The 16,200-nt window shown below is 36.2% G+C and overlaps 1 protein-coding gene across 1 annotated transcript in view; it reads left to right on the top strand.

Moving 5' to 3' along the window:
* nhsb (Nance-Horan syndrome b (congenital cataracts and dental anomalies)) overlaps window positions 1-16,200 on the top strand; it is an 84,785-nt gene that overhangs the window by 52,526 nt on the left and 16,059 nt on the right. The window contains exons 2-4 of the mRNA XM_058790806.1: window positions 13,492-13,644; window positions 14,573-14,766; window positions 14,928-14,972. Of these exons, the coding sequence (XP_058646789.1) occupies window positions 13,492-13,644; window positions 14,573-14,766; window positions 14,928-14,972 (392 nt within the window). The remainder of the gene's footprint in view (window positions 1-13,491; window positions 13,645-14,572; window positions 14,767-14,927; window positions 14,973-16,200) is intronic.

Raw genomic sequence — 16,200 nt, 5'->3', positions numbered from 1 at the left:
GAAGTAATGAAATCAGCTTTGTTGACAGCAGACTGACAATTCCAGAGACCAATAGAAAAAGAAAGCAGTGTATTAGTAGACATATGCAAAGTGTGCAGGTTGTTAGGATTGCACTGCCTACGGTGTGTGAAGCGTGGTTTTTAGTAAGTGTGTTTTTGGGGGGTTTTATTTTTTTTTTTTAAATACATACCTTGTTACCATGTGAGGTCTTGACTTAATGGTCATGAGATAGAAATTAAATGTGTTAAATAATAGAACATTGTGTTCTAATTATATATACAAAATTAGTGATTAAAAATGTGCTTATTATTCTCTGAATTTACTGAAAGTTTCATGTAATCTCAGTGGGTACTTAAAAGCAATACAGGTCACAAGAAGTTCAACTGCTGTAAAGATTGGGATCCCCTGCTGTAAACGGAAGGAAAGTGCTCCTCAAAGCGGACAAGTTATATTGATATCTATAGTCCATACAGTTGTTAGTGCTGTGTAGTATCAGTGGGTATTAAGCACTCCTGCAGAGGGACCAGCTGTGAGACACAGAGTCCCCAGCCCCCATCAGAGAGACAGTCAATCTCTATCCGTACAGCTGCAGCTAACAGTCTCCTTTTAGGAAATAAATGATTTTATCATTGATCAGTCAGTGCATGAGGGCGTCTTATGGGGTTTTTGGGGTTAATGCTGTTTAGTGCTTTAATATCAAGTCTACCAATAGATAAATCCACTATTTGATTTTCCCCAGCAATGTCTTTCTCTGAGCTCTGCTAGGCAAGCTTGACCTAGATTCAACTATGCAGCTCTGTGACTGTTAATGACCAGAGCATCTGTATTATTAAAAGAAGAACTGCAACTGATGATTTGCGTGGCGTGAAAATGTGTACTTTTGCTTCGGATATTTGTGAATGGAATGAAAAACTCCTTAAACGGGATTGCATTGCCTTTATAGTTTGAGTGTGTGGTTCGTAATTGTCCCTTAATTTTGCTATTTTGATTTCTCAGTTTATCCTCAATAGAAGTGAATATTTATTTTCCTTTACTTTGCATAGTTGTCCTTTGAATGTAATAGTCATGTATAATTTATTTATTCAAATTATATGGTCATTATAGGCCTATAATTGTTAAATGTTTGTGTTGTGAAGCATGTTAGAGATTTGGACATTTGTGGCGGGCATTTTTATTTTGTAATTCAATATTGGCCATTTAAAAGCTTTATTTATTTATTTTTTTATAAGAAATTAATACTTTAATTCAGCGAAGATGTATTAAGTTGATCAAAAGTGAAAGTAAGGATTTCAAATAAATGCCTTTCTTTGGAAGTTTACATTTAAATTACAGTAAGAAATGTTTCAAATCAGCATATTATTCTAGTATGCCGATTTGCTGCTTAAGAAAAAATTCTTATTATAATTTTATTTCTTATTATGATTTCTGAAAGATCATGTAAAAGACTGGAGTAATGGCTGCTGAAAATTCACAGGAATAATTTACATTTATAAAATATGTTTTAAAAGTTACTTTAAATCATAATAATGTTTCATAACATTACTGTATTTACTGTATTTTCAATCAAATAAATGCAGTGTTGGTAAGCATTAGAGACTTATTTCAAAAATATTAAAATATCTTTAAATCAGTCCAAATCAAAACCAAACAGTAGTATATATATATATATATATATATATATATATATAGACGGTTTCAACGGCAACAACATAAACAAACATTACTGCGCATGCGCGCTTTTGTGGCCCTAACTTAACTTCCGGTAGACATCCAAATACAATCAGTAACAACATCTAAGTCCCTCTAGAGTAGATTATGTTTTGATAACAAGCAAAATATGTTTGCTGCGTAAATCAGACGGACTGAGATGCAGCGATAACTACTTGGACGGACTTATCAAAAATGCTAATTCATTCTCTGCCAGCAGGAGGCGCTTTAAAGCGGGAGAACTAGAGGTTCCCCTGGAAACGGCTGTATGTTACACAAAGCAGCGCTGAGCTTACAAACGCTGCTTTATCAGGCATATAACTTGCTAGATGAAATGAAAATGACATCGAACATTTTCTAAAGACAGTTGTCCTTCAGAAATACAGTGATATAAAAACACCCGCGCCTCATTTTGATTTTTAAACGTGCATTACGTGCTCATGTTTATTCAACGAAGCCATTTGGAAAATCGGTCCGTTTTGATATCGTGGCAGGTCGCCACACATAAATAAATGTATGTGAAACACATCCCACAGCACAACAACCTGAGCCCAACTTCATTATTCATCACCTTAACTTTAACTGTGTTTGTAGCCGCGCCCTGCACTAACAAGACCGATAAACAAACACAGACCGAAGTTAACCGGTCCAGGTGCGTCGCCCGATGAAACCGCCTATATATACAGTGAGGAAAATAAGTATTTGAACACCCTGCTATTTTGCAAGTTCTCCCACTTAGAAATCATGGAGGGTCTGAAATTGTCATCGTAGGTGCATGTCCACCGTGAGAGACATAATCTAAAAAAAAAATCCAGAAATCACAATGTATGATTTTTAACTATTTATTTGTATGATACAGCTGCAAATAAGTATTTGAACACCCTGCTATTTTGCAAGTTCTCCCACTTAGAAATCATGGAGGGTCTGAAATTGTCATCGTAGGTGCATGTCCACCGTGAGAGACATAATCTAAAAAAAAAATCCAGAAATCACAATGTATGATTTTTAACTATTTATTTGTATGATACAGCTGCAAATAAGTATTTGAACACCCTGCTATTTTGCAAGTTCTCCCACTTAGAAATCATGGAGGGTCTGAAATTGTCATCGTAGGTGCATGTCCACCGTGAGAGACATAATCTAAAAAAAAAATCCAGAAATCACAATGTATGATTTTTAACTATTTATTTGTATGATACAGCTGCAAATAAGTATTTGAACACCCTGCTATTTTGCAAGTTCTCCCACTTAGAAATCATGGAGGGTCTGAAATTGTCATCGTAGGTGCATGTCCACCGTGAGAGACATAATCTAAAAAAAAAATCCAGAAATCACAATGTATGATTTTTAACTATTTATTTGTATGATACAGCTGCAAATAAGTATTTGAACACCTGTCTATCAGCTAGAATTCTGACCCTCAAAGACCTGTTAGTCTGCCTTTAAAATGTCCACCTCCACTCCATTTATTATCCTAAATTAGATGCACCTGTTTGAGGTCGTTAGCTGCATAAAGACACCTGTCCACCCCATACAATCAGTAACAACATCTAAGTCCCTCTAGAGTAGATTATGTTTTGATAACAAGCAAAATATGTTTGCTGCGTAAATCAGACGGACTGAGATGCAGCGATAACTACTTGGACGGACTTATCAAAAATGCTAATTCATTCTCTGCCAGCAGGAGGCGCTTTAAAGCGGGAGAACTAGAGGTTCCCCTGGAAACGGCTGTATGTTACACAAAGCAGCGCTGAGCTTACAAACGCTGCTTTATCAGGCATATAACTTGCTAGATGAAATGAAAATGACATCGAACATTTTCTAAAGACAGTTGTCCTTCAGAAATACAGTGATATAAAAACACCCGCCTCATTTTGATTTTTAAACGTGCATTACGTGCTCATGTTTATTCAACGAAGCCATTTGGAAAATCGGTCCGTTTTGATATCGTGGCAGGTCGCCACACATAAATAAATGTATGTGAAACACATCCCACAGCACAACAACCTGAGCCCAACTTCATTATTCATCACCTTAACTTTAACTGTGTTTGTAGCCGCGCCCTGCACTAACAAGACCGATAAACAAACACAGACCGAAGTTAACCGGTCCAGGTGCGTCGCCCGATGAAACCGCCTATATATACAGTGAGGAAAATAAGTATTTGAACACCTGTCTATCAGCTAGAATTCTGACCCTCAAAGACCTGTTAGTCTGCCTTTAAAATGTCCACCTCCACTCCATTTATTATCCTAAATTAGATGCACCTGTTTGAGGTCGTTAGCTGCATAAAGACACCTGTCCACCCCATACAATCAGTAAGAATCCAACTACTAACATGGCCAAGACCAAAGAGCTGTCCAAAGACACTAGAGACAAAATTGTACACCTCCACAAGGCTGGAAAGGGCTACGGGAAATTGCCAAGCAGCTTGGTGAAAAAAGGTCCACTGTTGGAGCAATCATTAGAAAATGGAAGAAGAAACCATAGCAGATACCCGGGAGGGTGGGAGTGACTGTAGGTTATGTCGAAAAGTGACATATGTGTTGTGTCAGGAATCATGTTGAGGTTAAGAGTGAGTAGGAAGTGATCCGAGGTGTGCAGTGGAGTAACCAGCACATGATCAGTGCAGCAGTGTTGTGTGTAAATAAGGTCCAGCTGGTTGCCTGATAAATGAAAATGAGAATGAGAATGAGCTTTATTGCCAGGTATGTTTACACATACGAGGAATTTGTTATAGTAACAGAAGCTCCACAGAAACGGCTGCTTACAAATCATGATTTGTGAGTAATAATGGAAGTAATGAAATCAGCTTTGTTGACAGCAGACTGACAATTCCAGAGACCAATAGAAAAAGAAAGCAGTGTATTAGTAGACATATGCGAAGTGTGCAGGTTGTTAGGATTGCACTGCCTACGGTGTGTGAAGCGTGGTTTTTAGTAAGTGTGTTTTTGGGTTTTTTTTTTTTTTTTTTTAAATACATACCTTGTTACCATGTGAGGTCTTGACTTAATGGTCATGAGATAGAAATTAAATGTGTTAAATAATAGAACATTGTGTTCTAATTATATATACAAAATTAGTGATTAAAAATGTGCTTATTATTCTCTGAATTTACTGAAAGTTTCATGTAATCTCAGTGGGTACTTAAAAGCAATACAGGTCACAAGAAGTTCAACTGCTGTAAAGATTGGGATCCCCTGCTGTAAACGGAAGGAAAGTGCTCCTCAAAGCGGACAAGTTATATTGATATCTATAGTCCATACAGTTGTTAGTGCTGTGTAGTATCAGTGGGTATTAAGCACTCCTGCAGAGGGACCAGCTGTGAGACACAGAGTCCCCAGCCCCATCAGAGAGACAGTCAATCTCTATCCGTACAGCTGCAGCTAACAGTCTCCTTTTAGGAAATAAATGATTTTATCATTGATCAGTCAGTGCATGAGGGCGTCTTATGGGGTTTTGGGGTTAATGCTGTTTAGTGCTTTAATATCAAGTCTACCAATAGATAAATCCACTATTTGATTTTCCCCAGCAATGTCTTTCTCTGAGCTCTGCTAGGCAAGCTTGACCTAGATTCAACTATGCAGCTCTGTGACTGTTAATGACCAGAGCATCTGTATTATTAAAAGAAGAACTGCAACTGATGATTTGCGTGGCGTGAAAATGTGTACTTTTGCTTCGGATATTTGTGAATGGAATGAAAAACTCCTTAAACGGGATTGCATTGCCTTTATAGTTTGAGTGTGTGGTTCGTAATTGTCCCTTAATTTTGCTATTTTGATTTCTCAGTTTATCCTCAATAGAAGTGAATATTTATTTTCCTTTACTTTGCATAGTTGTCCTTTGAATGTAATAGTCATGTATAATTTATTTATTCAAATTATATGGTCATTATAGGCCTATAATTGTTAAATGTTTGTGTTGTGAAGCATGTTAGAGATTTGGACATTTGTGGCGGGCATTTTTATTTTGTAATTCAATATTGGCCATTTAAAAGCTTTATTTTTTATTTTTTATAAGAAATTAATACTTTAATTCAGCGAAGATGTATTAAGTTGATCAAAAGTGAAAGTAAGGATTTCAAATAAATGCCTTTCTTTGGAAGTTTACATTTAAATTACAGTAAGAAATGTTTCAAATCAGCATATTATTCTAGTATGCCGATTTGCTGCTTAAGAAAAAATTCTTATTATAATTTTATTTCTTATTATGATTTCTGAAAGATCATGTAAAAGACTGGAGTAATGGCTGCTGAAAATTCACAGGAATAATTTACATTTATAAAATATGTTTTAAAAGTTACTTTAAATCATAATAATGTTTCATAACATTACTGTATTTACTGTATTTTCAATCAAATAAATGCAGTGTTGGTAAGCATTAGAGACTTCTTTCAAAAATATTAAAATATCTTTAAATCAGTCCAAATCAAAACCAAACAGTAGTATATATATATATATATATATATATATATATATAGACGGTTTCAACGGCAACAACATAAACAACATTACTGCGCATGCGCGCTTTTGTGGCCCTAACTTAACTTCCGTAGACATCCAAATACAATCAGTAACAACAGCTAAGTCCTCTAGAGTAGATTATGTTTTGATAACAAGCAAAATATGTTTGCTGCGTAAATCAGACGGACTGAGATGCAGCGATAACTACTTGGACGGACTTATCAAAAATGCTAATTCATTCTCTGCCAGCAGGAGGCGCTTTAAAGCGGAGAACTAGAGGTTCCCCTGGAAACGGCTGTATGTTACACAAAGCAGCGCTGAGCTTACAAACGCTGCTTTATCAGGCATATAACTTGCTAGATGAAATGAAAATGACATCGAACATTTTCTAAAGACAGTTGTCCTTCAGAAATACAGTGATATAAAAACACCGCGCCTCATTTTGATTTTTAAACGTGCATTACGTGCTCATGTTTATTCAACGAAGCCATTTGGAAAATCGGTCCGTTTTGATATCGTGGCAGGTCGCCACACATAAATAAATGTATGTGAAACACATCCCACAGCACAACAACCTGAGCCCAACTTCATTATTCATCACCTTAACTTTAACTGTGTTTGTAGCCGGCGCCCTGCACTAACAAGACCGATAAACAAACACAGACCGGAAGTTAACTTCGGTCCAGGTGCGTGCGCCCGATGAAACCGTCTATATATACAGTGAGGAAAATAAGTATTTGAACACCCTGCTATTTTGCAAGTTCTCCCACTTAGAAATCATGGAGGGGTCTGAAATTGTCATCGAGGTGCATGTCCACCGTGAGAGACATAATCTAAAAAAATCCAGAAATCACAATGTATGATTTTTAACTATTTATTTGTATGATACAGCTGCAAATAAGTATTTGAACACCTGTCTATCAGCTAGAATTCTGACCCTCAAAGACCCGTTAGTCTGCCTTTAAAATGTCCACCTCCACTCCATTTATTATCCTAAATTAGATGCACCTGTTTGAGGTCGTTAGCTGCATAAAGACACCTGTCCACCCCATACAATCAGTAAGAATCCAACTACTAACATGGCTAAGACCAAAGAGCTGTCCAAAGACACTAGAGACAAAATTGTACACCTCCACAAGGCTGGAAAGGGCTACGGGAAATTGCCAAGCAGCTTGGTGAAAAAGGTCCACTGTTGGAGCAATCATTAGAAAATGGAAGAAGCTAAACATGACTGTCAATCTCCTCGGACTGGGGCTCCATGCAAGATCTCACCTCGTGGGGTCTCAATGATCCTAAGAAAGGTGAGAAATCAGCCCAGAACTACACGGGAGGAGCTGGTCAATGACCTGAAAAGAGCTGGGACCACCGCTTCCAAGGTTACTGTTGGTAATACACTAAGACGTCATGGTTTGAAATCATGCATGGCACGGAAGGTTCCCCTGCTTAAACCAGCACATGTCCAGGCCCGACTTAAGTTTGCCAATGACCATTTGGATGATCCAGAGGAGTCATGGGAGAAAGTCATGTGGTCAGATGAGACCAAAATAGAACTTTTGGTCATAATTCCACTAAACGTGTTTGGAGGAAGAAGAATGATGAGTACCATCCCAAGAACACCATCCCTACTGTGAAGCATGGGGTGGTAGCATCATCTTTGGGGTGTTTTTCTGCACATGGGACAGGGCGACTGCACTGTATTAAGGAGAGGATGACCGGTGCCATGTATTGCGAGATTTTGGGGAACAACCTCCTTCCCTCAGTTAGAGCATTGAAGATGGGTCGAGGCTGGGTCTTCCAACATGACAATGACCCGAAGCACACAGCCAGGATAACCAAGGAGTGGCTCTGTAAGAAGCATATCAAGGTTCTGGCGTGGCCTAGCCAGTCTCAGACCTAAACCCAATAGAGAATCTTTGGAGGGAGCTCAAACTCCGTGTTTCTCAGCGACAGGCCAGAAACCTGACTGATCTAGAGAAGATCTGTGTGGAGGTGGGCCAAAATCCCTCCTGCAGTGTGTGCAAACCTGGTGAAAAACTACAGGAAAGCGTTTGACCTCTGTAATTGCAAACAAAGGCTACTGTACCAAATATTAACATTGATTTTCTCAGGTGTTCAAATACTTATTTGCAGCTGTATCATACAAATAAATAGTTAAAAATCATACATTGTGATTTCTGGATTTTTTTTTAGATTATGTCTCTCACAGTGGACATGCACCTACGATGACAATTTCAGACCCCTCCATGATTTCTAAGTGGGAGAACTTGCAAAATAGCAGGGTGTTCAAATACTTATTTTCCTTTACTTTGCATAGTTGTCCTTTGAATGTAATAGTCATGTATAATTTATTTATTCAAATTATATGGTCATTATAGGCCTATAATTGTTAAATGTTTGTGTTGTGAAGCATGTTAGAGATTTGGACATTTGTGGCGGGCATTTTTATTTTGTAATTCAATATTGGCCATTTAAAAGCTTTATTTTTTATTTTTTATAAGAAATTAATACTTTAATTCAGCGAAGATGTATTAAGTTGATCAAAAGTGAAAGTAAGGATTTCAAATAAATGCCTTTCTTTGGAAGTTTACATTTAAATTACAGTAAGAAATGTTTCAAATCAGCATATTATTCTAGTATGCCGATTTGCTGCTTAAGAAAAAATTCTTATTATAATTTTATTTCTTATTATGATTTCTGAAAGATCATGTAAAAAGACTGGAGTAATGGCTGCTGAAAATTCACAGGAATAATTTACATTTATAAAATATGTTTTAAAAAGTTACTTTAAATCATAATAATGTTTCATAACATTACTGTATTTACTGTATTTTCAATCAAATAAATGCAGTGTTGGTAAGCATTAGAGACTTCTTTCAAAAATATTAAAATATCTTTAAATCAGTCCAAATCAAAACCAAACAGTAGTATATATATATATATGTATATATACAGAGTTCTGGCATGAAACTCTAGGTGCCGCAGTCCGATAGGTCTAACTCAATCTGACCTAATGACATCATTATCACATGGCACAGCTGATTGGTTCTCTCCTGTAGCCAACGAGCTCGCTGCTCAACATTCAAATATATGATTAGTGCTGCTTGTAGCAGTTCACAGCGCGCTTCAGAAACCCTCCACCTTCCCCAGCTCCACCTGTATAGATCTGCTACGAGGTGATTCATGTATTCTATAGGGGGTTATTTCATGTATGTTATATTTGCAGCAGCAGTATTTCTTACACGCTCACAGCAGCATGTTGTGGATGTATTGGCAGACAAAACCAGTCTTAAGTGTAAATTTTTCGAAATTGAGATTTTAAACATAATCTGAAAGCTGGATAAATTAGCTTTCCATTGATGTATGGATTGTTACTATAGGACAATATTTGGCTGAGATACAACTATTTGAAAATCTGGAATCTGATGGTGCAAAAAAATCAAAATATTGAGAAAATCGCCTTAGTTCTTAGCAATGCATATTACAAATCAAAAATTAAGTTTTGATATATTTACGGTGAGAAATGTACAAAATATCTTAATGGAACATAACATGGAACATTTTGGCATAAAAGAAAAATTGATAATTTTGACCCATACAATGTATTTTTGGCTATTGCTACAAATATACCCCAGCGACTTAAGACTGGTTTTGTGGTGTGTATATATATATATATATATATATATATATATGATATAAATTATTAACAGTTATTGGTAGTAGCTAAAATTTCTATAGTTCTTAAAATAGTGACATCATGGTGATGTCAGATTTTGGGGTGAAATTATCTTCCAGCTGTATATTTTGGTAGTTTCATTATTTTAATTCCAATTTTTTATTGCCATTCTGTACTACTAATTACAAATTTGTCAGTACTTTTCTTTGCCTTGCTGCTGGCAGAGTCCTGACTCACATTGCTGACTGTGCACCTGCTGGAGACAGAAGGAAAGAAAAAGAGAGAGAGAGCAGCTCTCTCAGTTTGGCTGTAGTGCTAGCAGAATCCTTCATTCCTTCATTCTGTGTGAGCAGTCCAGGGAAAGATGGGAAACTCTCAAAGAAAGATACCTGGCTGTGGCTTGAAAAAGAGGAGGAGAACAAAGAGGGCTAGTAAAAACGCAGGCCAGAGAGCAGGCACAACAGGTAAGGTGACTAGATTTCAAACAAGGATAGTGATCTAGGTTCCCTGCAGAGGTGAATGCAGTAGTCAATGAACGAGAATACAGATGACCATCATTTGAATGTTTTAATTCATTTACTTTGCATTCTGGTGCAATTATACTGCAGTGTACTGCTGTCTTACTAAACAATGACCTCTTTACGTGAATCAAACTCTCCTGTAACTGCGGTTTTCAATGCCACTGAACAGAACATTGAGACTTTTGATGTTTCTGTGGTTCAAATTTTGAAATGCACATTGAAGAAATGCATGAAATACAAAAAATGTTAACAATGTTTCTATGTGCATAAGCTTAACTGTGACTCATGGCATAATAAGAGTCTCAGATTATATGTTAACTCTACATACGAAGCATACTTTTTCTTTGGCTGAATTCATTTGCAGTAGATGACCGAAATTTCCATGTGCAGAGGGAGTGATTAAGATGCACGTATGTAGAGATCACCTATACGTGCCGCATGAGGATCATCAGTACTTGATAATGCTGGGCAAAAACGAAAGAAACAGCAGAGCGGTGCTGAGTAATAGAGTCTGTTCACCGCATTCACACATCTTTACAGCACAAGTCCAAATGGAGGGAGGGCAGATGAGGGTAGGGCTTTCATTAAAACACTAACTCGACAGTTATTTCCAAAGCAGATGTTTAATGAAATATATGTTTTTGTCATCAGTGTTTCTCTCACCTTGTACTCCAACTTGGATTTTTTTTTTTTTCACTAACTTTGTTACAGTGCATTCTGGGATCACTTTCGTTTTTGAAGGCTACTGCTGATGCTTTGATAGTAGCATAATTTTAATAGTAACATTGTTACTGATATTGAGTTGCCTACCTTTTGGAAAAGGATTCTTTTAGACATTTACTCAAAACTTATTTTACATTATACTGTTTTTATATTATATTTATTATATTATATTATATTCGTTCAAAAGTTTGGGGCCAGTGAGTTTATTATTACTTTTATTTTAGAAATGATTACTTTTATTCAGCAAGGATGCATTAAATCAGTGAAAAGTGACTTCTGAGCATCGACATATAAGAATGATTTATGTGACAGAGAAGACTGGAGTAATGGCTGCTGAAAATTCAGCTCTAACACCACAGGAATAAATTACATTTTAAAATTGATCAAAGTAGAAAACAAGTATTTTAAATTGTAATAATATTTCACTGTTTTTACTGTATTTTTGATCAACCTTGGTGAGCATAAGAGACAAAAACTAAATATTTCCACCAACTTCAAACTTTTGAACAATATCACCTATATTATGTTTATCAGTCTGCACATGTTATTTTACATAGTACTAATTTGGGCTTTTATCTGTAACTTTACTGGTTTAAAGTCAGAGGATTTCCCGTATTGCTTAAAATCACTAAGGAAATTTAATAAGGTGTTTAATTAGCTGAAGTAAAAACAAAAACTGGCCCACTCCCAGAGACCTGAAAGTATTAGGCTAGACTTACTAGCAATGGGAGTCTCTTAATTTTTATTGAAGCATGAAAGCACTTCATCCAGATTTAAATTCCTCACACTGGCTGAGGTCTGAATCCATCAGTAATGTGTCAATCAGTTGTCTTTAAAAGAACTGCAGTGATTAACTTATTTTCCCATATTCCAAAGACATTTGATTTCTCTTTATATAGAAAAATGTTCTTTATTCTTTTACCTGTTGATTAGAATTTGGTTTAAAGTCAATGTAAAAATGTCTAGAATATTAAAAAAGTTAGTTTTTCATCATTTGTTTACAGATGCAAAGTAGTTTGATACTAACTTTGACATCTCATGCAATGAAGCTAATGTATTTTTAAGTGTATGCTTGTCCACTGTGCAAATTTATGAATACTTGTGCTCATACCATTTAGTCCCCAGCTGTCTCATTCATCAGTGCAAGTTAACACTGAACGTAGAAGGACATTTAACAGTGCAAAAAGCGGGTATCAGATTATCATTCTTGAGTAAAACCACTCAAAACATTGTTCATTTTAATGGTTCTCTGGTTGTGGTCAGGCTTAAGGTTATAGAAGGGGCTTGTATCGGATTACCAGATGTCCCCGTGTGTGTGTGTGTGTTTGGCGAGAGAGATAGAGAGAGGCCTTGTATGTATTCATTTCTGTCAAACCAATAGACTTGGCTATTGTCATGGTTTACCTCATGGTTAATAAGCACTAAGATGTTTCCTTTCTGACTGTCAGTCTGAATTGTCTGCTTCATATTTAGCCATATCTTTCAGAAATGTAAGACCCCTTTGCGCTCTCCTCTCAGAAAACCTTTAATGTACCAAAGTCTAAGAATATTCCCAGACTCTTTCTTGAGGAGCCACTTCTGTTTTGTATTACCCTTTCCAGTAATATGTCCTATGGCTTTTGTTCCAATTACATACAGCGAAGAGTTTGTTGCTATAAAATCCAGTGTTTTTCCAAGCATCCATCATCATCAACCCTCCACCCTTTTCTCGGTGGTCTTCTAAGACAGGAAATGCATTTCTGGTATTATACTGCTGATCACGGCCTGATAAGGATCTGCTAATTCGTTGTAAATTAGATATGAAGGGTTGCTTGGATACAGATGACTCTGGGTAGTTCAAGGGGACCACTGCGCATTGAATACTGATGGGCAGATGCTCCTTTATAGAGGAGAGGAGGAGACAGGAAGCTGGGGAAAAGAGAAAAAGATAGAGGGAGAAATACTAATGAAGCTGTCTTTCACCTTCGTCTCCCTAGAATGCCATTTGTTGTCTTGTAATGCGTAATATTGTTACATTTGAATGAATATGGAAACTTGCACTGCTGCTCAAAATTTGGGGTTTGATAAGATTTTTTAAATGTTTTTGAAAGTCTCTTAAACACATCCAAGCTGCATCCTTTGATAAAAAAATAATAATTTGTTAAAAAAAAATACAGTAATATTCAGAAATATTATTACTATAAAACTTTTTTTCAGAATCATTTAATGAATTTTTTTAACTCCTGTAGAGTGCGTAAAGATTACGCAACATTCAATAGAATCAAATAAGCATTAAAAAAAATCTTGGAGGATTTTCACTCTGTCCAGTAGGATCTAATCCTATTCTTAGCAGATTCTTATTTGATAAAAGTTTTAATAAAAATCCAGATTTCTGACCTTGTAACTTCTTTGTCTTTCTCTCTAGCGGTATCAAATCTGGACATTGAGAGTAAACTGACATCACACTATCAGGCTTCATGGCATCAACAACACAACCTGTTCCACACTTGTACACGGCCACCATGTTTGGAAGAGATACACCGACATGCCAAGCTCAACCTGCGGGCACTGCACAGAGGTACTGAGTCAGGCTTCTGGGCCCACATTCTTTTGGTTCCAAACCACAGTGCCGTTTGATTTTTATGATTCTTTTCATCCAAACACATCTTATATCACAACAGTTGTAACCAAATTCCCCCTGTGGTTCAGTGGTCTGCCCAGGGCCACAATGGTGATAGATCAGCGTAGAGAAGTGACAGATCAGGATAGATGAGAATTATGATCCTGGAGTTCCCCTCAGGGATCAATAAAGTGTTTCTATGTAGTCCTGAATCTGTCGAAACAGCTATCAGGTTTCTGAGTCTACCTGGAAATGAACCTCAAACCTTAGTGAGAGCAGCTCAGACTATTGGGTTAACATCTCCATATTTTATCTCCCCATTGTATCTTGCTATATGTCAGCTTTGAGATCTACAGTATTTAGTTTTCAGTATATATTGAAGGCAAACTGTAAGATACCTTATTAAATTCTGTTCTAAATGAGTGAGTTTGAAGTTGTAGATATATTAAAGCTGGTATTATAAGCTGGTATATGAGAAAAAAAACATGTTAAAAAATAAAAAAAATATCACACATCACCTTAAAATGCCTTTAGAGGCTGATGTTAGGGGAGTTTGTTGGTGAAAATTTGATTCATACTGCCACCTTGTGTTTGAATAATGAAATGATTTGGCATTGCCTCAAGTTCAATGTGAACCATCATAGCATAATTTATATTTTCCCCTTGAATCAATTCTACTTCCATCAGTTACACATAAAATGTGACCAGAACATTGATTGTACATTGTCAGTATGCAACAAATCCATTAGAGGCCTACTACACACGAACAATTTAGTTAGCATTTGGCAGTCTGTAAAATCTATAAAACAGAAAGTGTTATAATTCATACTTTAGTTTAGACTAAAATAGCTCAGCCAGCTGAAGAGTGTGTGTGTGTACTTTACAGACCAGCAGCAGCGTCAGCGTTCAACCAGCAGAGAGCGTGGTCGGGTCACCATATCAATATCTGTGGCCCCGCCTATGCCAACCTTCCCTTCAACTCACAAACTCAGAAGGCGGGAGCAGAGAGGCCGGCACTCACGCCTGGTAAGAACACAACATTTAATCTCCACTCATGTAGAGGAGGTTCAAAAATTAGTGGTTCTCAGCTGGTTTTGCTTCAGAACCCAGATTTTGTGTCAAATGGAAAGTGATGATCTAACCCAGTACCAGATTTGATTATCTTAAAACAAAAACTGTTATAAGACCAATAAAATATTTTTGGCCTAAACTAGCACGCTCTCTCCTGCCATGCACACCAGGAGAGGAGCGTTAGAGAGAGTGATGTGCAAAACATCCAGAGGAAGGTAAAGAGTTTCTTTTTGTTTATAATGTGTGCACATTCTCTGTGATACCATCCCATTGAAATGTATCTTGCCGTGTTTCAGGGTTTTTATTTATAATGTTTTAACTTCCTCAGTCCTGGAACAGGAAATATTACAAAACATGTAATTATAGAATTGTTAATAAGCCAATATTAAATGGCAAATTACATTAATTCTATATATGTGTATGTGTGTGTGTGTGTGTGTGTGTGTGTGTAGTGCTTTCAAACGATTAATCGTGATTAATCGCATCCAAAATAAAAGTTGTTGTTTACATAATATATGTGTGTGTACTGTGTATATTTATTATGTATATATAAATACACACACATGCATGTATATATTTAAGAAAAATATGTTGTTTATACATTTAAAATATTTGTGTATAATATCAATTATATGAATCTAAATATATACATGGAAATACATGGAAATATTTTCAAAATACATACTGTGTGTGTGTGTGTTTTCATATATACATAATAAATATACACAGTACACACACATATATTATGTAAACAAAAACTTTTATTTTGGATGCAATTAATCACGATTAATCGTTTGACAGCACTAATATATATATATATATGTGTGTGTGTGTGTGTGTGTGTGTGTGCGTGTTCAGTGTCTAGTATTTTCATGATTTACTGTGCTTACTGCATGTAAAATATTGATTGATTCAGTAATTGTGTAATTATTAATAATGCATGCCCTATAATGCATTTTTACATTAAAGTGTCAGTGCATAAGTGCAAAGTGTAACTTAAGTCAGAACGTTCAGCATACTGGAAATTCTTGAATCAGAAAAAGTATCTTCCTTGTCATCATAGTAACACTCCATAATAATGAACATGACAAATATCAAAGTTGAGTTGAGTTCTTTCTGACTTGCTGATTTTATTCATAAGCTGAGCCTCAAACTCTTTCTATATATGACCAATCAGTATTAACTATGAGTTGTGTAGAAACACTTAAAAGTTGGCCTGACAACATAATGTTGCCATAGAGCAATAAAATATATACATTAAAAAATATATATATGTCCAGTGTACTAGGTGTTTGGAATGAGGAGGTTATTTATAATGTACTCTGTTTTACATCTTTAAATGTTTTACATATTTTCATAAGGTAACATGCACAAGAGTAAAATGGGCAGCTGCGTGTGATTTTAAAGGTGGTCAAAGATACTCTGGGATCTTTATCTATTTTG

The sequence above is a fragment of the Onychostoma macrolepis genome, chromosome 11 (genome assembly GCF_012432095.1).
Source record: "Onychostoma macrolepis isolate SWU-2019 chromosome 11, ASM1243209v1, whole genome shotgun sequence".
Taxonomy (NCBI): Eukaryota; Metazoa; Chordata; class Actinopteri; order Cypriniformes; family Cyprinidae; genus Onychostoma; species Onychostoma macrolepis.
Note: the sequence above shows the minus strand (reverse complement) of the source record. Positions and strands in the feature narration are given on the sequence as shown.